The sequence below is a fragment of the Podarcis liolepis genome, assembly GCF_965112155.1.
Source record: "Podarcis liolepis genome assembly, chromosome: 8".
NCBI lineage: Eukaryota > Metazoa > Chordata > Lepidosauria > Squamata > Lacertidae > Podarcis > Podarcis liolepis.
In genome coordinates this window covers 27,126,933-27,149,884 of record NC_139560.1, presented here as the reverse complement: position 1 = coordinate 27,149,884, position 22,952 = coordinate 27,126,933, and the positions used below count along the sequence as shown (strand labels likewise).

The following is a 22,952-nucleotide window of genomic DNA, read 5'->3' as shown; positions in this document are numbered from 1 at the left end:
TGGTTTTAAAAGAGGATTAGACAAATTCATGGAGGATAGAGGTATCATTCTGTGCTGGCTATGTTGGCTGTGCTTTCCTTCACTGTCAGAGACAGTGTGCCATTGTATATTAGTTTCTGGGAATTGCAAATGAGGAGAGCGCTGTTGAGCTCAGGCCCTTCAACCACATACAGTGAAATTTTGAATTCTTACAAGCCAAAGGTAATTCTATGGATCATTTGGTTGATTCCTATCAAAATTGCTAATGGTTGAAGAAAGATTGGAAACCATGACAAACAATAAGGTGTCGAAGGCACGCTGTAGCCTTAGTGGCTTTGACAGGTGATTGTTAACAAAATCGTTTTTCATTGGGTCCTTATATAAGAGGGCAATCTCTTCTTTAAATCTTGCTGAAAAGGGCCAGTCAATCATATCAAAGGCTTTTTCCACATCCAACCCTTAATGATTTTTCTGACTGTTGTAGCAATGGTAATGGTAATGTACTGTGCTACATGCTTTATAATTTTTAATTGTATTTTATAGCTGCTTTTATTTATTACGTTATGCATTAGCATTCCATGTGAACTGAACCTGCATGTTACTAGGAGAAGAATCAAGCCAGTTCTCCCCATCTTCCCTTTCCTTCCCCCACCAACTGACACTTAATATTCCTTGGCTCCTGGAGGCCACATTGGGCTCTGTTTGTGCATTATTATTATTATTGTTAGCTTCTAATGCATACATTTCTGCAGACCTGGGGTGTTTTCCAGAAAGGGAGCTGCATCCATGTGGCTAACGAGAGCCTTTGTGACATTAGAGAAGATCCTGCATCAAGAGAAAGATCAATAGACTTTGCAAAGGTGACGACTTTCATGACCCATTACACAACTGCCTTTCTAGTTATAATAGATTTTAGAGAAACCTCGAGTCCTGAAAAGATGCTCATGAAGCCCCTTTAACTCCAGTGACAAGCACATAAGCTCCTGTGCATTTGGGATTTTGATTGGTAATCATTCCAACGTTCTTTTGAAAAGCCAGCAGAATTCATGTATTAGTAGTCATGAAAAATTGCCACCTTCCTGTTTGCTTTTGGGCTGGGAGATGTATTTTTGTTCTTGACTCCATTGGGCCTTTTCTTTTCTTTCAGCATCTCCTTCTGCTCTTGTAGCACTTAAGTCATCAGCAGTGGATGCTGCAGAATCTTTAATGCTTTGGTGCCCCCTGTTGCTAGCTCTTCTGTAGAGATACTCAATAAAATTATCCATAAAATGATTGCAGGGACTTTTAAAGATCCATCAACTAAAACATAGCCACAAAACATTTCCTGCTGCAGCGCATTGTAAAGCTTGCTTCATATGGGAATTAATTTCCATTGATGTTAACCATCTTTTTATGATCAGCCTGGATTGCAAAAGTTAACTAGCATGGGTTGCAGTGCTTAATTTCTTCAGAGAGCTTCCCCCCTTAAGCTTAGAAGCATCCCCATCTAACTTGCTAACTCTGCCTCCCTCACCTTAAGAAGAGTGAGGATGCACTAGGTGGCTTAGGAGGGAAATAAACTCACCTTGCACCAGCTCAGAGACACTCTTTATTATAAAGTTCTGGGACTGACATTCAGAACATTTTCTAAGCGTTGGTTCAGCTACAGAACCTAAGTCCTTGTTTTCTCACAAACATTCATGTATGCTTTTAGTTATGGTGGGGATTCAAACCATTTCACACATGATTTCTGATCCTTTGATTGCTCAGTGCTTGAGCCTTTTACAAATGTTCAGTATGAATAGAACCAAGGTCCATATAGTTAAAGTTATGGTTTTCCCAGCAGTGATTTGTTGTTGGCCATCACTGCCTCCTATGGAAGAGAGTTCCATAGTTTATGTGCTGTGTAGAAATACTTCTTAAAAAAAATCTATACTGAATCTTCCAGTATTCAGCTTCATTGGATGTCCATCAGTCCTAGTGTTACGAGAGAGGAGAAAAACCTTTATCTACTTTCTCCCTGCCATTCATAATCTATCAAGTTAGATTATGCCTTTTTTCTAGACTCAAAATCCCAATATGCTGCAACCTCACCCAGTTTTACAATATCTCTTTTAAGGTGACGTGACCAGAACGGTACACAGGATTCAAATGTGGTCACACCATAATTTGTATAACTGAGACCTATATCTGAGACCTATAAAGACCTATTTGAGGACTCAAACAACCACCAGAAAAAAGGCTTCAATTTTTTTAAAGTACTATAAAGAATACACACCACCATTCAGCCACCTCTTAATTATCCTAAACTAAGAAAGTGATACCCTGTATTAAGATATAATGGAGGAAAGCTAATTCCTTTTACCTCCACAACAAAAAGCCCCTGGACCTATTTATCTGCAATTTGGCAGCCTCTATCCACTCTGGAGTGTTTCCTGTGCCTGTAAATTTCATCCACTTTGGCAAAAAAAAAACAAAACCATAGCCATTTTTAGATTTTGCATTATACTTAGTGGGGAAACACAGTGCTTTGCTTTATACAGAGTGGCTCAGAACTCGAAACACAGTTCAAAGTGGAGAGAAAGCACAAAGTGATGCAGACACAGATTGTTGTTGTTTTTTAATGCATAGGGTCTGTGTATACCACTGGTATATATCCTTAATTGTGAATAGCCAATAAAAATTGTATATGGCGGATGAAGCGGTGGGATCCATCTCTCTAGTGGGCATCTCTCTCCCTTCATTGAAGCCTTTTTCTTGTTGCAGTGCATAAGTTGATGTTCGGGTTTCAAAATTAGAAACCCCATGTTACAAAGAGATGAATGGCTCTGTTATGCAGCGGAGATTAGCCTGAATGTTACTCATTACCCTCTGGGGCTGAGGCAGGGGGGGAATTCATAATGCTTTATATGCACTGTGGATTACTTGACTAGCACCTTGTTGCCTAATGGTTTCCATGACTCATAAATGCAGAATATATACTTATAACAGAAAAAATGCATTATCTCCCCGTTTCTTTGATGCCATTATAAAATGTGTGATATTTAAATACCTAGGCATTTATAACAGAGTCATATATTCAGTAGGGTAGCATCTGAGCACCTGGAAAAAGAAATATGAGTACAGGAACAATAAGAAATCACTAGGCATTACAAATATTTAGAGACTAGTCTCCATAGAGAGCATATTAGCTGTATAAACTGCCAACAGCAGCAATAGGAGAGAGCAGATTAAACAGCTGTAAAATGTGGATGGTGAGCACAAACTGCATATTAGGAATTGAATAGGTACCTAGCTGTACTTATCAGAACTAGATAAACCACCATACCATCTACTGAAGCGCTGCAATTAGCTACATTATGGTGGCATGTAGATCCCATTTTTTTCCATTGTGATGAGAACAGTCTTGTTGGGTTTCTTTCAATCTCCCTGTAACTCATACCAGGCTTATGAACTTACTGGGGAAATGGGGCATGCACTGCCCATGTTTCCAGTTGGAGACCAAGCACCTGGTCAGCACCTTGGTTCTTTGAGGATGCTCTGCAACTTTTGTTTTACACACCACACTGGAGCTTACATTACACAGCAGCAACCTGGGTTTGCTGCCTGTGGTACATTGAAGAGGGAGAAGGCGGCAGTCAGCATGGTGCTCTGAAGACTGCGTTTGTGTGATGCTTGTGTGTTCACATTACCACTTTGCCACATCCACACATTATGTTTTTAGGCGCCTATTGTAAAAATCCTATGTGTCACACCTCAGAAATGTCATGTGTGTAGAAGCCTTTAGAAGGCATGCATAGCTGAGTGGCAGAGCACGTGCTTTGACTGCAGAAGGTCCCAGGTTCAGTCCTTGGCATCTGCATTAAAGAGGTTCATAGCAGGTATTTTGTCTGAGACCTGGAGAGCCACTGCCAGCCATAGGCAGTACTGGGGCCAAATAGACGGCAGCTCCAATGTTCCCATGATGGCCAGTTTCTGAAGCAGCCTCCCTAGCTATTCCTTTAACAGCAATTTAATCTGCAGCAATTGCAGGTGAGGATCACATTTAGCTCCTAGTCACAAAATGTAGACCATACTGGCTATAAAAAGCTTCACCTGATCATTTCTGCATATCAAAACCCTTCTTAAAGGGGAAGGAACAGGCTAAATCAGGGAGGTTGTGCATAGCCAATTGGTAAGCTTGCCAGCTTACCTGAAAAGGTCTCCCTGTTTGTTTTCGGCTGGTATCAACTGTGCCAAGACCGTGTGGGCAGTCTAATCCACGAGCTGCTGTTCCAAAGAGAATGTTTTAATTAAAGTGTCATGTTGCAAGAGGTCTAGCTAAATTCACTGAGCGCGTTTGCCAGCACCAGGGATTCGGAGCAACTTTTTAATGCACTGATGAGTTTTTCCTCTGGCTAGAAAGGGAGGGAGAGAAGTTCTGTGTAGTGTTTCCCTCGCAAAAAAAGACAAATTGCTGCTTCTCTCTCTTTTTTTAAATGGTTGGCAAGGAGACTCCTGTCTGCCTGGGCACTTCCTGCTTTCATTAGCATAGCCCAACCCACATCGAACAAACGCCCAGCACTACCTCATTTTAATGCTGGACCCAGGCCAAACGTACAAGCACTACACTGAATATAAGGAGGAGAACGACTGCAAAGAGAACCATAAACTGTCATAAGGCTAGACCGCATCTCTGGCTAGGGCAGAAAAAATATTGTGCTGAACATGAACTGCCTTTTAGATAGTTTGCATGGTTGAAAGCAAAACATACTCAGCAAGGTTCTGACACTGGAAGAAAGGAGGGGAGGGAGATAAAAGAACGGGTGTTTCTTTCACAGATCTGAAAGTATAACCTGACAGAAGAATAAGCGAATTTCATACCAACTGGGTGCAGTTCAACAGAGGCAGTCTTTTCTCCCCCCCCCCTTTTCTATTATTATTTTCTTCTGCTACAGAAGAAGGAACATTGTGAAGGAAAGGGGTAGTGGGAACACAGCATGGCAGGGGCCAAGCGAAAAAGGAAAAATGCCATCTGGAGAAAGATCCATGCACTTCGCTACGAAGACTTCAAACTGTGGTGTGTAAGGAGGCTCCCTGTTCTGGAGTGGGCGCCAAACTACAACTGGAAAGCAGACCTGCTTCCTGACACAATTTCTGGAATGATGCTGGCCGTTCAGCAGGTGACTCAAGGTACTGTGCTGGAAACGGGCTCCGATAGCTGTTTAGCGTACAGGTTGAACTGCTCAAGCCTGTGCTTGCCTCCTACCAGAACTCATTTTCCCCATCCCCTTTCCTTATCCTTGACCCATTCGGTGTAACTTAACAGCAGAAGCCTGCGTGTGTTTACGTGGAAGTAAATTCCGCTGTGTTCGAGGGGGCTTGCTCGCAGATTAAATGTGCCTTAACCTTGCTGAAATAAATGGGCATTTCTCACCTTTAACATGCAAGCACACAACAATAGTAATATATGTTTGGCATATATTTGGCATATATGTTTGGCATATATATGTTTGGCACAACAATAGTAATATATGTTTGGCAGCATTTGTGTGTGCATGTACATACGGCATATCAGTTGGGTGCCATCCGACGGCATATATAAGAGCGATTCTTGCTTGTCTCCTTTAAAAAATAATTATACCTGTGCAGAGAGGTTTACTGCTACTCACAGCAGAACCCTTTAATTATGAAGTGAAATTCACAGTACAGATCTATGCACGCTGATGCAGATGTACATCCCACTCTGTTCAGTGGGATGTATAGTAGGATTGTAGCATTAACCCTTTACTAATCTATCTGCTTTTACCTTCCTTTGTTGGTTGTTGCTGTGCTTTATTGCACAATGTTTGCAATGAGAACAACACACTTATACTGACCTACCTTACAGGGTTCTTGTGAGGATTACTGCTTACCAAGATAATGGTTGTGAAGTATTTTGAATGCCATAAACTGATACGTAAATGCTAAGTATTATTATAATTATTCTATGAAAATCTAGCAATTCACCTTGAAAGTAGCATCTTTCTCTTCCCCTGCTCATATGAGAGAAACAGTGAAGAGACAGACAAACACTAGCATTACCCCCTAGTGTTACCTGCTACTTCCTTGACAGCAACAGCCAACAAGCCACAAAAGGTTTAGCACATAAAATAGTTTGTTACATGTTTATCACAGTAGCCAAAATTGTGGCCTTTTGCAGGCATGTTTGTCTTCTGAGATGTACTGTAAATTGCCATTGAAAGCTGTAATAAAAATCAGGGGGGAGCTCCAATTTAGTTTGGTTGCCATAGGTGCAAAGAAATCTCCCCCTGGCTGATCCCTGGGGGGGGGCAGATGTGAAAAGTACAAAATTACTTAAATAGTTTTTGGAGAAATTAAGGTTTCTGTCATGTTATATATGACATTTCAGAGAAATTCCCCATTCAGTGTATTGTGAAAACAGCTGAAAGATCATTCAGAGGCAAACATTTTGTGATAGCTGTTCTTTTACAGATTCCCTAACAGCTAGCCTTAGTCCTCATTCATGCATTGAAAATTATAAGTGCTCCTTTAATTGAATTATTCTGCAGCTGGAACCAACCGGTTTGTGTAAGTATTTATGCTTTTGGAGTAATTAGGAACATCTGCGCTGGCATGATTTAACTTTAAAGACCTTAATACTGTAGTACTGTAAAGGATCTTGTTTCACTGGTACACTCATAGTCAACAATTGCAATTAAAACACAGCTAACAATGGTATGTTTGAAGCCAACCAAAATACTGAATTAAGAGGCAGGCAAGAGTAGGTAGTACTTTTCTCCAGCCTTCTTTTTTGGATTTCCACAAAAGAGTTCTCGGACTTTATTGGCTACAGCTTCGAATACACAGGTGATGCTAAAGAAAACTACCATTTCCATTACATGAGAAGCTGCCTTTACATCAGGTGAGACCATTGATCCAATGAGCCCAATATTTTCCCGTCAGCAGTGGCTCCCTAAGGACTCAGGCAGAGGACTTTCCCCCATCACCTGCCATCCTGTCCATCATATCTAATATAGTGGAGATGCCAGAGATCTTCTGCATGTAAAATAGGTGCTCTGCCATGAAGCTATGGCCTTGATTATATTAATAAAACAAATATAAGAACATAAGAAAAACCCACTAGATTATACCGAAGGTCTGTCCTGTGCATTATTCTCTTTCCACCAGAGGCCATCAGATGCTCACGAAGAGTTTACAAGCAGGGGATGAAGGTAACGGCATTCTCTAGTCTTTGAATCTCAGCACCTGTGAATGCAAAGGTATTCTATTTTGGAGCATAGTGATTCTTCCTGGCTGTTATTGCTAATGTAAGGTTACCAGATTTTTTTCAATGAACCCAGGGACACTTTTCAACTTCAATTGATTTTGTATGTGGACTGATTTGTAAGTCCAGGGACTATCCCCGGGAAACGGGGACATCTGGTAACCTTATGCTAATGGTACTGATAGATCTCATTGAATTTGGCTAACTTCTTTTAAAGCTGCCTAAGCTAATGGTTGTCAGCATAGTATTTCATTTAGTCTTCTATAAACTTAGTACAGCAGCATTCTCTAGCTCAGGACGTTGCTGGACTCCAACTGTCATCAGCCTCAGCCAGCATGGCCAGTGGTCAAGGAGGATGGGAGTGTGTGTGTGTGTGTGTGTGTGTGTGTGCATATCTATATATTTATATATATTCATTCTCACCCAGTCTATTCTTGGCGCCACTTCTGCTTGTGGCATGGTGGCAATTGCAGTGTGGCTGGTTCCTGTGCCAATCAGAATGTCAGAAGCCCTAGGTCATGTAGCAAAATCCCATGTTGTTGTAGTTTACAGGATAACATAGCATTGGGGTACCCAATTCTAGCTTTTCCTATGTGGCTAGGAGCTTCCAATGATATCATCATGATGTAGAAAGGAACCGCAGGAAATCATGAGGATCATACAAGAGGGCGAGGCTTTAATATAAAGCAGATTCCAATTAAGCTTCCATTTAAAGGAGATTCTACAATTCCCTAGGCAACTTATTCCATTGGTAACTGTTCTCTGAGAAGGAAGCACTCTTTGGTATCTGCAGCCTACATCTGCTTTGATATTTGCTTGAATCCACAGCATAAATGGCTGTCTGAGCCATGGAATTATTCTGTTAACCAAACAGGTTTTGCCCAAGCGTTTCCTTCCACCTTTTGACTTCGGATCATTACCTTTAAGGAATGTTCAGATGCCATTCTGTCAAGCTGTACTGTTCATTCTGTCCTGGCCCAGGATGATTTTGTTCTTTAAAAACTTGTGCAATATCTAAATGCTAATGAGAGATTTGATACAAAAAATTGAGAAGGGGGACAGAAACAGATAGCATGGATGTTAATCCCATAGCAGACACACACAAAGAAGGGGAGTCAAACTGGAGTCTAAACTCTTCATTCAGAAGATGTCCAAGGGCTACACTCAGTTTTCAGTATTTGATTTGGGGTGTGGGAGGCAATAAAAGGATCAGTAGTTGATTACTAAGTACACTCGTTACCATTCAATCCCAATGTGCAAAAAAACTTTCATCAACACTGCTGCTGCTCCTAATCACCAGTTTCCACCTAGACCTTAAGACCTCCTTGAAAATCTAAGTCCCCTATCATTTAGAGTGCTTCCATCCTGCAGTTTATTATGGACTCTGCACTGTTTTGCATGCAAGTTTTGCTCAGCATCCATAGAATGTTGTCTTCATCAAAACGCTGCCCTGTGTTATTTTCCTATTTAACCATGATTTACGCGGAAAATCTGATAAGAAAGCAAAACCTATGAAAATGGTCTGGATTCAATGAGGAGATGTTGTAGGATATCATTTCGATGAGGATGGCATTGTGTGAAAATGGCAAAAAAATATAATGTTTGAGCAGCACCAAAACTGCCATGTGGAAGTGCCATTAAGTCCACGTACCACTGCTTGTCCTCCAAAATCCTCTTATACTCCAAAGCAGCTATCTTCACCAATCATGGCACCTAAACATCTCCTCTACTGGCTACAGACAACCGCTTCCTATCTCTTCTGGCTTTGTGTCATCATATAGCCAATAGTGCACTCTCTATCCTTTTTGATGCTTGTGCTGCTAATATAAAAGGATGGCAGAGAGTTCAATGTTTAAGATTGTAGTAATGGGCGCTATTGGTAGGCTAATCCTTTTGCTTCCTAACTATTCAGATGGGTCAGAGCTAAGAGTGCCATAGTCTGCCATAGAAACTTTGAAGGCAGGAGGTTTACAATCCAGCTCGGAGGTGTGAAACCTCAGGCCAGGGGTCAAATGCAGTCCTCCAGGCTCTCACTCTGGCCTTTGGAAATTTCTCCAGCTCACACCCTTCACAGGTTCTGTTTCACACCCCAGATATTTTTGCGTGGCTAGAATATGTTCTTGAGCCCTGCTAATGCCTCTTGCTTGTCTGAATGGAGAATAGAGAGGAGTCTGAGGATGTAGAAATGTCAGAAGTGAGCAAGCAGTACATTGCACTGTTCAAGTTGGAATTAACTCTTTATTAGCAAAAACCTGATCCACACAGGAGTGTCAAGCCTAATGAACAGAGCAACTCATCACTGGTTGGCCTTGTCCCCATGAAGCAGTTGCTGAGCAGCCCAGTGAAATGTGTGGGGTATAAGTAGTTAATAATAATAATAATAATAATAATAATAATAATAATAATAATAATGGTATCCGCCTCCTCACAGCTGCCTAAGTCCCCTCCTCTCTGGGGTTTCCCCCCAAGCAATCAGAGACTGCGTCTGCATGTCACCAATCCCTCCTCCACCCCTTTCAAGCCCTTCCTGGTCCTGGAAGAACAGAGAGGAGGGGAGCTTGTCACAGCAGGAGGGGGAGACACCTTTGACTCTTCACCAACCTGACTCATCTCTGCCTCTTGGCCTCTCTCCTCCTCTGCTTCAGCTTCTGCCTCTGATTCCAGACTTCTCTCTGCCCCAGACTCTCACAGCTCATTGAGCTCTGTTACCCCTTCAGCTTCTGACACCTCCTCTTCCCTGTTCTGCCTCTCACCACTCATTGTCATCCCACCACCACTCCCTGGGCTCTGAGCCTTCTTCTCTTGGGGGTTCCCCAGCCGGTTCCTTCCAACTTTCCTCTGCATCCAACCAGTCCATGTCAAGAAACTAGTCTACTGTACAAAGGCAAAATTTACATTTGTTGCTCTGGCCCCTTGCTCTGGCCCATGACTGGCACATGGCCCTTGGAAGATGGACCAGAAACAAATGTGGTCCTTGGACTGAAAAGGTTCCCCACCCCTACTCTTTCTGATGCTCATATGGCTCATGCCTCTCAATCTACTCGTACGCCTTGCCTGTACAAAAGGGTTCATTGAATTTAGAACCAATTCAGAGAGCCACATTGTTAAAGTGATCACATTGTAGTGCATTTATGGGTCCAGCTGTGGCACAACCACTTGAGGATTGGTCAGAATGTGGGGGGATTCAATCACTGATGTGGATGAATAAGTGACACCTTACCTGTATTGAATTTAAATTTATTAGCCATTACCCACCCTCATTCCTGCTTCATTGGGGTCGTACGTGAACATCTGAAATGGTGCAATTCTCAAAGGATTGTCATATTTATTTAGTGCATGCTTAGATTGGATCTGGAGAGACTTTTTCCTAACACAATTTCTCATCCATTTCAATCCCCCTACTCCAGTCCCCTAAACTTTATTTTAAGAAACATAGAAATCCATCCCTCAATTGGTTTCATAAGCACTGTAAGAGGAATAATAATTGCAAGACTAATCTGTTGTTTGTATTTGAACTGATGGATGATGCAACACTGATGCGTGTTTTCTTTTTGTATTCCCTGAAGAGAACAGAGCTCTGTTACCTGACATATATTAGCTTAGATAGCTTAAAAAAAACAACGGATTAGACAGATTCATGGAAGATAAATCCACCATAGGCTATTTACTCATGATAGCTATGTGGACCTTCCATTTGGATGAAATGGATCATGTAGACCCATATTAATCTGTTTTCAGGCCTGGTTATATTATGGAAACAGCTTTTATAGCTCAGTGGGGCAGACAGGGGAAATTTAATCCCATTGCTTTCCCTGGACCTCTTAGCAGCATTTGAGACCTTCTATGCTTTTTCATGGCCTGGTCTTTGTAGCACCAGTTTGTTTCTGGATGAGGGTTTATTGGAATAGAGTGGGGGGCTTTACCACTGCTGTGGTTGAATAATTGGATAAATTTGCTCAGGGGATGGGAGAATAAGATAAAAGGAAGATGGAAGGTCAAATGAAAGTAGAGAGGGAAAGTAGCAAGCAAAGATTCCTAATAGTGGAAGGAAACATATGAGGAATCTAGTGAGTCCATTGCTGGATTAGAGAGCTTGGAAATATGATAAGTCTCTATTAGGTTCTAATGGCTGGTCCTTAGAGTCAGAGAAGGAAAACCAAGGAGCTCAGACAGTATGGCTAGCTCTTAATAGCCTGGATGGTGTTGAGAAGGTCTCACCACTGGCCATGGAACTACGAGAGAATGTATGAGGAAGAACTGCTAGGCAGCTCAGTGTTCTGAAATAGCTTTGAATATACATTGGAAGGACTCATTTCATGATTTTCATCCTATTTGGCAAAGGGAGACATCTCTTTTGCTTATATGGTTGCACATCCTTCAAAAGATTCATATCCTTTGCCTCGGCATCACCGATCAATCTGCGATTACAGGCTTATTAATTAATTACAAATTAATAGTTCAAATTTCTCCAAGGATCTAGCCAGATGTTCTGGCTTGAGGACAGAGATTTTATAGTGTCCCACGCTTCCCAAGTTTTATTCTACTTATATCACTACCACCGTCTCCAAGACTTTGGCCACAAGTGCCAGGTAGAGAAGTTGCTTTTAATCCTTGGTTTCCCATGAGGCTGACGATTTATGTAGTTTTTACTAACTCATTTGCCTCACATAAAAATGGCCCTTTAACTTGAACTGTGCAGTTATAATTAAACAGAAGAACAAGAGGGATCATTGCTCTTAAAACAAAGCTAGCTTGCAAAGGATTAGAGCCATGGGTTGTGGGACAAAGCCCATGTATTACCTAAGGTAGTTCTAAATTTTGTACTTGGCTTGTGGGTTTCTCAGAAAGCCAAGAAACTTAAGACTTCATGAGCTGGCAAAAAACCTAAAAATTGGCAGTCTTTCTTAGGCTGCTGGTGTACATGCTTGAAACTTGTACTTAAAAACCAGAAAGACGGATCATGTGTCTCAATGAGTCTTCCATCCAGCAACTTCTGAAACTCCAGAAGGCTAAGGGCATCAGTTAAACTCAAAAGATGAAGAGGAACATTCTTGGTAGATGCAAGCACTCCTGTTAAATATGCTGGCTTCTTTGTCCCATGGTACGTCACCCAGAATGCTTACATTTCTCTGAAATTGGTTATATTTATATGCTTAACAGCATAATCCTATGCATGCCTACCAAGAATGAATTACCCCCAGGTGAGTTCAGTTGGACTTTCTCATAGGTAAATATGTGTATAGGATTGCAGCCTAAGTGTGTTCTTCAACCCAGTTTGAACCACTGAAAAGGATTGTTCTCATGTTGCCACCCTCTGGACCTCCATGGAGGGGGCTCAAGAAGAAGGTCAAGATGATGATTGCTGGCTCCACATCGGTTTATGTGGGAAGAAGTGGTCCCTGAAGTATTGGGGCCCTGAACAGCATAACGCTTTATAGATCAAAGCCAGTACTTTGAACTGAGCCTGGAAACTAATTTGTAGCTTCATGCCAGAATTGGTTTTGTACATTCGGACCTTCCTGCACTGGTCAGCAATCTGGCTACTGAATTCTGCACCAGTTACAATTTGGACGTTTGGGTCAGTGATTTTGTGGCCAGATACCAAAACTGCTAAAGTTATCTTTCCTTTTCTTTGTGCATGCCTATTTATTATAAGCACTCCCATTTCATTCATTCGTTTCATTTATAACCTGTCTTTCCTTCAGGGATTTCTAAGTTCTCTTTATGATCCCTCCCCTCTACACAGCAACAGCCCTGTGAGGTAGATTAGGCTGAGACATAGTGACTAATCTGGCTCAATGGTCATTCATTGAGTTCTTTGTGGCTGAGAGGGGATTCAAACTTGGGTCTCTCAGCTCTCATTCATCACTTGAACTGCCATGCCACACTGGCCCTCATCTACACAAGGGGTGGACTCTTATTTAAAGCAGCCCTTCCACTCCTGTCAGTGTTCATCTTTAAGAACAACAATGTTCTTATTGTTCAATAAAAAAAAGTTGTTTATTTAAAAAGGTAAAATAAATCAGCTTGGCTTTGAATAGGATTTCCTGCTTTAAGTACGATATACAATATACAATATCTTTATTGTCATTGTCCCATGCAGAACAATGAAATCGAAAATACGAATTCTCACACACAGAGTAAAAACACGCACAGATAAGAAGGCTAACTATGTAGTCCTTCATGCTTAGCAATGATCGTGCCTGGTGTTATGGGATTGTTGGACAGAGCCAAGAATAAAAATTCTTCCTGTGACTGGACACAATGCTCTCTGACTACATTCTTTCCTAGGCTTTGCAGGTGCTTTACATAAGGCTTCATTCACCTGAAACATCCTGAGGCTGCCAACTATGATGCTATTATATAACTCTGATAGGTCCACATTTGGAATATTATATCCCATTTGGTGACCCATTTCTGGTTCCATTGAAAAGAGGTGGGAGACGTATAATAAATATAAATCAATTCTCAACAAGGGCTCTTAGACAAAACTACTCAAGAGAATGGCTTGATGGACAGTGGTGCTAATGAGACAAAGAGGCAAGAACTGAGGATTAATATTTTCATACTTCATTCAGTGCTCAAATGCCTTGACCTTTGTAGTGGGTTTGGAGGGCTATAATTCATACATTTAAAAATACGTTTAAAAGTAATCACTTTGATCATGCATCTTTGTCTCACAGTTTAGACTATGGCAGGTTTTGTGGCTAGACACTAAAGAACACTGAAACTTAGTTTTAGGTACCGAAAGTTTACAAAGACTGCCTAATCTGATCTGTTTTCCATCACCACCTTTTCTCCGCCCCCCCCCCCACTGTTGCATACATTTGCCATATTATGTAATTTGTCCACTCATGCATTCTAACTCTGGCAAAATGATTAACTTGTCTTTGGTATTCACACTGAAGAATAGTTAGCACCTTAACAGAGCTCTGCTCTTCCACTCAGAGCTCATGTTACAGCTCAGGGTTCATTATTACTCTGTAAAGCACTATGGACATTAATGGTAGAATGCATGATCCAGCCAAAGTAATGCATTTTCAAGTCCCATTTACTTCAAGATGAGCGTATGCGTGCATCTCACCAATGGAAGCCAATGGGATTTCAAAGTTTTTAGCTTTGCCTGGATTGTGACCTTAATGTGTAGGCTGTTACTTCTTGTTAATGATTTACTTGTTTCCCCTCATGTTGTATTGACTTTAGGAAAGATTGTGGCAAGAAAATTATCTTACGTTCCTCTTGATCCTATTTAAAAGTCAGGTGTGAATAAGACCTGTGTTTTTGAGATTTGTAGATCTGTCCAGCAGGAACAATCTGAAAATTCTCTATGGGAGAAACAGCAGCTAAGTGATAGCACACATGCAGAAGGTCCCAGGCTCTTGCTTTACCATCTCTAGATTTGTTTGTTTGTTTAAAAAAGAACCAGGTAGTTGGTGATGTGAAATATCGGAGACTTCCAGATTCTGCAGCTGGAATTGACAGTAGTTAACTAAATTTTAAATGCAGTACACCCATTAAAAGGACTGTAACTCCCTATTTGAACCTGCCTAGGTTTTGAGATCTTCAGGGAAGGACCTTCTCTCAGTCTCACCACTCTTAAGGAAATGTTTGGCAAGGAGAACCTGTGAGATTACCTCCTTGGTGGCTACCTCCAAGTTCTGGAACTTACTCCCATGGGAGACTAGGCGGACTGCCCCTCTGCTTTCCTTTCACCAGCAGGCAAAAGCTTTTATTGTTTGGATAGGTCTTTGGTCACTAACTGGCAGTTGTGATGATGAAGGATTCAAACCAGAGACTTCCTCCTAGTACAGTGGCTAAGATAAAATTCCCATAGGGAAGGGACTGTGGCTCAGCGGTAGAGAGTCTGCTTTGTGAGCAGATGGTTGCACACCATCTCTGGTTCAATCTCTGGCATCTCCATCTATAAAATGATCAGGTTGAAGAAGTTGGGAAAGTCCTCCATTGCAGAGCTGATGCTTGTTAGATTAGAAAGCACACACACAGCTTTATTGCGGTCCATAGACCAAAAGTACACGGTACAATATTATATATCAACAACTATTCAGGTGTAAGATTGGCCTTGCTAGCCAACAGAGGAGCTTTAGCTTGTACATACTGAATTTTGGCAATGTAATGGTATCAATCTTATCCTCAGGGAGACCTTGGATATGAGAAGAGTCAGCCATTCCAGGGAGCTCTGCTAATGTTGAACTGATTAGGTGCTGTCTAACCTGTTTATACAAACTACAGTGTAACAAAATGTGCTTCATAGATTCAACATCCTGGGAACATGGGCATAGCCTATCTTGGTATGATTAGAAATCAGTGGGCCAGGAGGGCAAGTAACCTGACTCAGGATAGGGCAGCTTCCTGTGTTCTTATGTATCATGTTTGTTGTTTAGTCATTTAGTCGTGTCCGACTCTTCGTGACCCCATGGACCAGAGCACGCCAGGCACTTCTGTCCTCCACTGCCTCCCGCAGTTTGATCAAACTCATGCTGGTAGCTTCAAGAACACCATCCAACCATCTCATTCTCTGTCGTCCCCTTCTCCTTGTGCCCTCCATCTTTCCCAACATCAGGGTCTTTTCCAGGGAGTCTTCATGTATCATGTTACCCCACCTCTAAAAATGGTCAAAGAATGAGATTCTGATTACAGATTGATATTAAGAACATAAGAAGAGCCTGAGGGATCAGGCTAATGGCCCACCTACTCCAGCATTCTGGATACCTGTAAGAAGGCCACAAGCAGGTCCTGAGCACAACAGTATTTTTCCTGCTCATGATTTCCAGAAACTGGTATTCAGAGGCATAGGTAGAATGTTGTCATCATGGCTAATAGCCACTGATAGCTCCATTAACCTTTCTAATCCCTTTTTAAAATCCTTCAGAATGTAACCTGATTTATTTCATAATTCCCATCTACCTTCTCTACAGGGCTTGCCTTTGCTGTTCTCTCTTCAGTGCATCCTGTGTTTGGCTTATACGGATCTCTCTTCCCTGTTATTATTTATGCCATATTTGGAATGGGACGCCACGTTGCCACAGGTAAGTGCTTCTGGATCCTCGAGGACCAGTTCCGAGAACTTAACAGTTCTGTTGGCTGACTCTCTTGATGTTGCCTTCGAGGTTAGTGTTTTGTATAGCTCGCAGTGTACGATGAATAAAAATTAAACAAGCTGTTCTTCCATGGAAGGGCAGAATGCAGAATTAGCTTCCATTTGGCTTCTCTGAAAATCAAAGAGTCCCCGAGGATCAATGCACAAAGCTTTGCAACTTTTCGGACTCCATTCATTTGTAGGAACCCCACGTAAGTTCCGTGGAAGTAAATGGAATTTGGGTAACAGCAACACTTGATGGGTTGTGCTCTCTGTGACACTCAAATTCGGCAATAGTTTTGTGGACTTCAGTAGTTGGACTATTCTGAACTCTTGCAGCTTGGAGGAGATAGAAATCACCATCCAGAAATGAATTTTGTATTTTTTTGGTGCATTTCTTTTGCAACTGCATTTTTTTCCAGTGTAATAAAACTATTTGGGGGTGGGGGAAGCATGATGAAGATTAATCTGGAACTTTATCTGCATCATTAATATTGCACCAACACTATCTCCATAAGGACTCTCCACTTCGAGATCTGGCTGGTGCCTGCTAAAGGTCTGTGTCTTTCAGAAGGCCTTTGGATGCTAAGGTTTGGCCTTTGGCCTTTGAATGGATGGTGTAGTTTTAGTTAACTGTGTTCTATTGTATTGTATTGTTTGTATTCTCTTGTTTGTTTTATTGTTTCATTGCTATAATCTGCCCTGGGGTCTTTTGATGAAGTGCTGGCTCTTAAGTTTCAAAAATAAACAAAATAAATACATTATACCATTATATATAATGCTCTATAAAATTTGCTCTAAGATGAAACTTTCACCTGGGAGAGCTCAGCCAAAGACAGTTTATTTGCTTATTTCCAGAAACAAAAAACAAGAGCTGCACAGTGTTCGCTTGCTTTGAAACGAGAAGAGATTGTTGTTATCGTTTGGCTGACTCATATCAAGATAATCTCCCCCCCCCCCCCGTGTGTGTCCCCTGCCCGGCTCTCTCTCTCTCACACATACACATACACATAATGGTCTTTTTATGTATGGATGTAAACACATAAATCCATATTATGTACAACAGAAGAATAGTTAAGCAAGAAAGGGCAATCCTGCATCAGACATTTTGCCATTCTTCTAGGCAGCTGCACTATATCATCCAAATCATTCATCCCTTACAAAGGACGCTGGAGCCCAACTCTCATACTAAGCAATTCCTGGCCGGGTTTTAGTCAGGATGGCGACAGTGCGCATTCTACTGCCTCACCTCAAGCACTTGATTCACTCCATCTACCTTGACACCAAATGTTCTTTTCAATTCTGACAGTGCTTTAAAAATAACAAGAGCTTACTGACAACAGCATCAATGTCTGTTAGCCAGGATAGCTATATTTCCTCCAGTATCTAAGGCTAAATGCTTTGAATGTGCAGGAAAACATTTATTCAAAGAGAGGAAAGTAGACTACTGTGCTTACTGATGAATTTTTAAAATTTTTTTTTGCTCTATTGTTATTATTTAATTAGATGGAGAACAAAATTAAAAATCTTCACTCTGTAAGCACCAGAGTCTACTCTCCTCTTTGTTTGACAGCACGTGTAGGTACAAGTTTGGGGGGACCATGATCATGCCCCAGGGGGCTGAGCCCTTTTGGGGGCGCCTACATTTTGGGGGTAAGGCTGGGCCCCCACCCCACAAATCACGGAGGCAAAGTGCGGAGCCGACCATGGCACAACTCCAGTAGCTGGCTCCTTCCCCTCCTCCTCCTGCTGCAGAGGTGATTGGATCTAGAAAGTCCAGCTTCCATCATCCCTGACTATTGGCCATTCTGGCTAGGGCTGATGGGAATCTGGGAACCCACCAGTTGCCCAGCCCAGTCTTAGGTAATTTTCAAGCTCATATGGGCATCCCAGTGAAGCTTACTCAGAACCAAAGAAGGGGTCCGTCTAAGATACTAATTTGAGAACTGATCTCTCAGAATGAGAAGCAGGGTTTTTACAGAGAACATCTGGTCCCGGTTGCAGAAAACAATGGAGCTGGGTACGGGGGTCATGGCCTCCCTTTAGTTAATACGGGTTGGAAAGGATGGAGGAAGGGAAAGAGCTATGGGAGCCTTTCAGATATTGGGGAGGGGAAATTCTGAATTGCGTGGAACCACACACAAAGCTATCCGCTCGGGGTTTGAAAAGCCCAAGTATATGCACATTCCCTTTGGTTGTTATTATGCTTTCTAAGGAGCAATCATTGTCTTTTGAGTAATTGTGTGGTTTTTTGGAAATGGTCTGTGTGCCAAAATGTGCATTCAGTGCTACATTTAACAGCTCTGTAGCAGCCATGTGGTCTGCTGGGAAAGCAGCATTCCGTCCAAAGTACATAGAATTTGCATCAGGACGTATGCAAAGCCTATTGTCAAAGGCCCCTTGCAACTCACTGGCAAGTTGGATTTGCATCTTGTGGCAAGTTCCTTGGAAGCGATCATAACTCTTGAGTCAGCAAAGTAGACATTACGTAGTTACTTCATTTAAAGTGTAGTAATTGCCCAACAGGGACAAGCTGGACTATTGGTTTCTTCAAGCAAAGCATTTAGGACATCTGGTAATTTGAATAAATGTTGGATGCAGTTTGATATATTTAAAGGGTTTGGGATATCTGAGCAGTGTAATTGATGCATGTTCTGTGCTATTCATGTTGCTTTTAGATGAAGCAAGATTTCCAGAATAAAGGCGTAGAGTGTTTGGTTAGAAAATTTTGATCAGTGGAGAAATTTGGCGTTCATTTTTTAAAAAAATGCTTTGTAGTTATTGTAAAGTATCTTCTTTCTATGATCAGTATTTGTAATCTTTTATAGATCTGGGTGAACTTATAGTTTTGAAACAATTCTATAATGCCTCCAATAATGCAGTGTTTCCCAACCTTTTTTGGGCAAAGGCACACTTGTTTCATGAAAAAAATCTCGAGGCACACCACCATGCCAGATGGGGAAAGGTCACTTTTTACTTATGTAAAAAAAAATAAAAAAATAGTAACAGCATAGAAGGTAATGGTTAGGCTAGCATCCCCCTTCCAAATATGCTAGGTTTTTATTTGCAGGGACTGTTCTACATGGGAAAGCATTCAGCACTGTCATTCTCCCATCTGCCATCTGAATTGGTACTATTCTGGGTCAACTTACTCTGCTGCATGTGTAGATGAAAATGGCACCAAGTGTGGGGGAGGGGGCAGAACAGGTTTCAGATGCAGGATATTAAGCATACACGTACTTCAGATTGAACTGGTTGCTTGCTTTGCAAGTTTTCATTTCCCAAATGACTGCCTTGGCAAGCGCAATACCTACCAGGCTCAACGCCGGTCTCGCGCTGCCGCTTCCCGCGCTCTCAAGGACCCGGGAGGAGGAAGGCGTGAAGGGAATCCCGAAGGCGCGAAAACCTCGCGCATGCGCAGGCCTTCCGCCTGCGACAGCCCAGTAGGCCGGCCGAAGCGAGCGGCGATGGGATGTGGGAGGGAGCTCGCTCGCCGCCCCGCGTGTGCCTATGTGGGGCACATTGCAGCCCTGTGACGTCAGCGCCACGCAGGCAGCCAGACAGGCAGACGGCGAGAGCCCCGCGCTGGGCGGCCTCTCCTCGCCGCCGCCGCCCCGCCTCTCGCCGCCCGACTCGCCCGCCTCCCTCCCACGGCACACCAGGCAACGTCTCGCGACACACTAGTGTGCCGCGGAACACCGGTTGGGAAACACTGCAATAATGCTATTAACGCCCCCCCGAATATTTCTTATAACATTTACCTTAAAGAGAAGTATAAATGTTAAAGTACACCTTAGGATCCAAGACATACAATTTATATTTCCCATAACTGTACAAGTTACTCCTTTGCTGCAGATCTCTCCATTGAGTTGGTGGCTATCACAACATCCATTAACAACATTTCATATATATTTCAATCAAGCATTTATGTAAGGATCCCATGTACATGTAGCAGGATGACTCACATATATACACACAAAACAAGAGTTGAATAAACCACCTTTGTTTATCATTTCAATAACACACAAATGTAACTTTGATTGCTGCATGATGTTTGTGGTTGCTGTGGGAAGGGCCGAAGGAATGGACACAGAAGCCTGGTATTGGGTCAAATTAGGCCACAGCTTTATTGATTACAGGAAAGAGTATGTTTGGCTAAGGCATTGGGCATGTGTCCAGCATCAGGCAGCTCACATGCTGCCTGATAAGAACTCAGTGGGGTCGACCCTGTGCTGGGGAGTCACCCCCCAACATGGATCGAGTGCCACAACCCTGCACAGCCTGCCATTGGGAGAGGTGTATTGGACCATCAGTCCCTATGTGGACTCCTGGACAGTCTCACCCCTCCTGGACCCCTTTAACAAGGTATCCACACCACTCAGCATCCAGCCCAATGCCTTATCCACCAAAGCTGTGACAGTTGCTATGAGGTAGGTGAAAACTGGCAAGCCAGCTTGCAGGAGAAAATTCCTTCCTGGTCCTGAATATAGCAAGGTCCATACTCTAACTTGCCCGCTCCCCCACTAGGCGGGCCCCCAACAGACTGCATGGGTGGAAAATCCCACGGCGGTCAGCAAAGAGGGTGGCCTGCGCTTGGCAGCCCTCTTAAATATACCAGGAGCAGGCAGGGCACAGCCCCCATGCCTCTGCCTCAATTGGCCTTGCGGGTAAGGCTCACCCTAACTGGAAGGTCCAGCATGACCAGAGGTGGGTGGCACCAGGTAGCCATCCCCCGCCCCGAATACACAGGAAGATGGTGGCCTCCCAGGACTAGCCGTTCTGCCCCAGATGAGTGAATAATAGAGAAATACATTTTCCTGGTAAGAGTGTTAGGATATTTCCGTTCCACCTTAAAAGGGAGCAGGCTTTGTGAGTCAGAGTCTGCGTATTTCCTGTTTCACAGGATGTTTCTGTTGTGTCTTTTGTTTTCGCTCTCTGTGTGTCTGGAGACACTGAAGCAGGCAGTCATGTTTTTCTTTGTTCTGATCAACGCTGAATAAAACTTGTAAATAATGCTCTCCTGAGTGCGACTTCTGCTGTGCATTATCTGCTGATAGAGAGCGTGCATCGGCTCTAGAATGTGGCAGGCTATTTCTGGAGCTCATGTCGCTAATTGCTGATACTGCGTATCTACGGGAGATCGATGGACGTCCGGACACGGCTTGGGGGCCATGATGGATTTTGTCTCCCTGGCAGTATCCCAACAAAGAGGTGATGCCTAAAATTGGTGTGTGCAGAAAACAACACATGGAGAACAGATATGTAGTTGGACTATCTGAATACAGAGCTGGCAAGGCAACTTTCAGCACATTTTAAGCACAATCATTTGGACACAACAGTCATAGGTTTGGATCCCAACTACATTGTTCACAATTTAATCCCATTGAAGATCAATAATACTTAAGTTCGTCACGTGGGCATAGCCACAATTTTTGTTAGGGGGGCAGGCATTGGGGGTGGGGCAGAACCGCCGTGATTGTTCAGTTAGTTAAGTATTTCTATTGTTTTACTTGATCTAGGGTGGGCAACTGCCCCCCGCCCCCCTTGGCTACGTCCATAGTTCATCATGACTAACTGGACTCATTGGTTTCTGCTTGAAATGTGACTTAGTCTGCACCCAGTCAACAGATTTCAATAGCACTTCCTTCGTTTTAAGCACAATGCAAAACAAACTGGAACTGTACCGATCAGAAACTAAACTCTCTCTCTTTTGCAGGAACCTTTGCGTTGACCTCCTTGATATCAGCTAATGCTGTCGAGCGTCTTGTTCCTCCCATGAGCAGCAACTTCACAGCAAACAATAACTCCACGGTTTTAGGTTTATCTGACTTTGAGATGCAGAGGATTGGAGTTGCTGCAGCAGTTTCATTATTAGGAGGACTCATTCAAGTAGGTATCCCTTAATAGCCAATACATATAGAAAATCAGATTAGCAGTAAACCATAATGCACCCAGAGCTCCTAGAAGAAGCAAAACTGGATTGTGATGGAGCCATAGCATGGAGTCCTCCCATGTGCTCTGGAGTTTGATGTGGCCTAAGTAGCATGGAAGACACCTCACTGCTGTAGTGTTGATGCCACAAAAGCAAGATCAGAGGGAGCTGCCAGTTGTACACAATCTTTAAAAATGAAATATACATTTCATTACAAGCTGAGGTTTATGCAAAACATGATCAGTATTTCAGCTAAGCTGCTGCTTACTGAATATAAGGGAAAATGTTCCCTTTTATCCACCAGGGTTCCTGTCTGCTCCAAGAAATTAAAACTGGGAGCTAATTCTGCCAAATCAAGATGGGAGTCTGCTGAAAAATGAGTGGCTTACCATGTGTTTAGGCCTACTTTCATTGGCCTGTGGATGGGTCAAATCACGTGTTATAGTCACTTCCATCAGGGGTGGCTAACGTGGCCCTCCAGATGTTCCTGGACTATAGTTCCCACCATCTCAGATCATTGGCCATGCTGGCTGGGGCTGATGGGAGTTGGAGTCCAGCAACTTCTGGAGGACCACAGGCTCCCCATCCTACATGATGAATCCTTGCAAAGAAGCCATTTGGGGGACAATGGCGCACATGGCATAATAACATTGGAACTAGTCTTCAAGTGACCATTTCCCAGCATCCCTTCTCTTGCA

The 22,952-nt window shown here is 42.7% G+C and overlaps 1 protein-coding gene across 3 annotated transcripts in view; it reads left to right on the top strand.

The window, feature by feature from the left end:
* The first annotated feature begins 715 nt into the window (after positions 1 to 715).
* The window catches only part of SLC26A7 (solute carrier family 26 member 7), a 74,175-nt gene continuing 51,938 nt past the window's right edge, over positions 716 to 22,952 (top strand). Inside the window, exons 1-4 of one of the 3 annotated variants that reach the window (XM_083517291.1) lie at positions 716 to 839; positions 4,896 to 5,130; positions 16,162 to 16,272; positions 22,039 to 22,215. In XM_083517291.1, coding sequence (XP_083373417.1) covers positions 4,938 to 5,130; positions 16,162 to 16,272; positions 22,039 to 22,215 — 481 coding nt within the window. In that variant the 5' untranslated portion in view covers positions 716 to 839; positions 4,896 to 4,937. Of the gene's footprint in view, positions 840 to 4,895; positions 5,131 to 7,128; positions 7,221 to 16,161; positions 16,273 to 22,038; positions 22,216 to 22,952 lie in introns of those variants that run through there. The other 2 variants (XM_083517292.1, XM_083517293.1) reach the window with 2 other exon arrangements.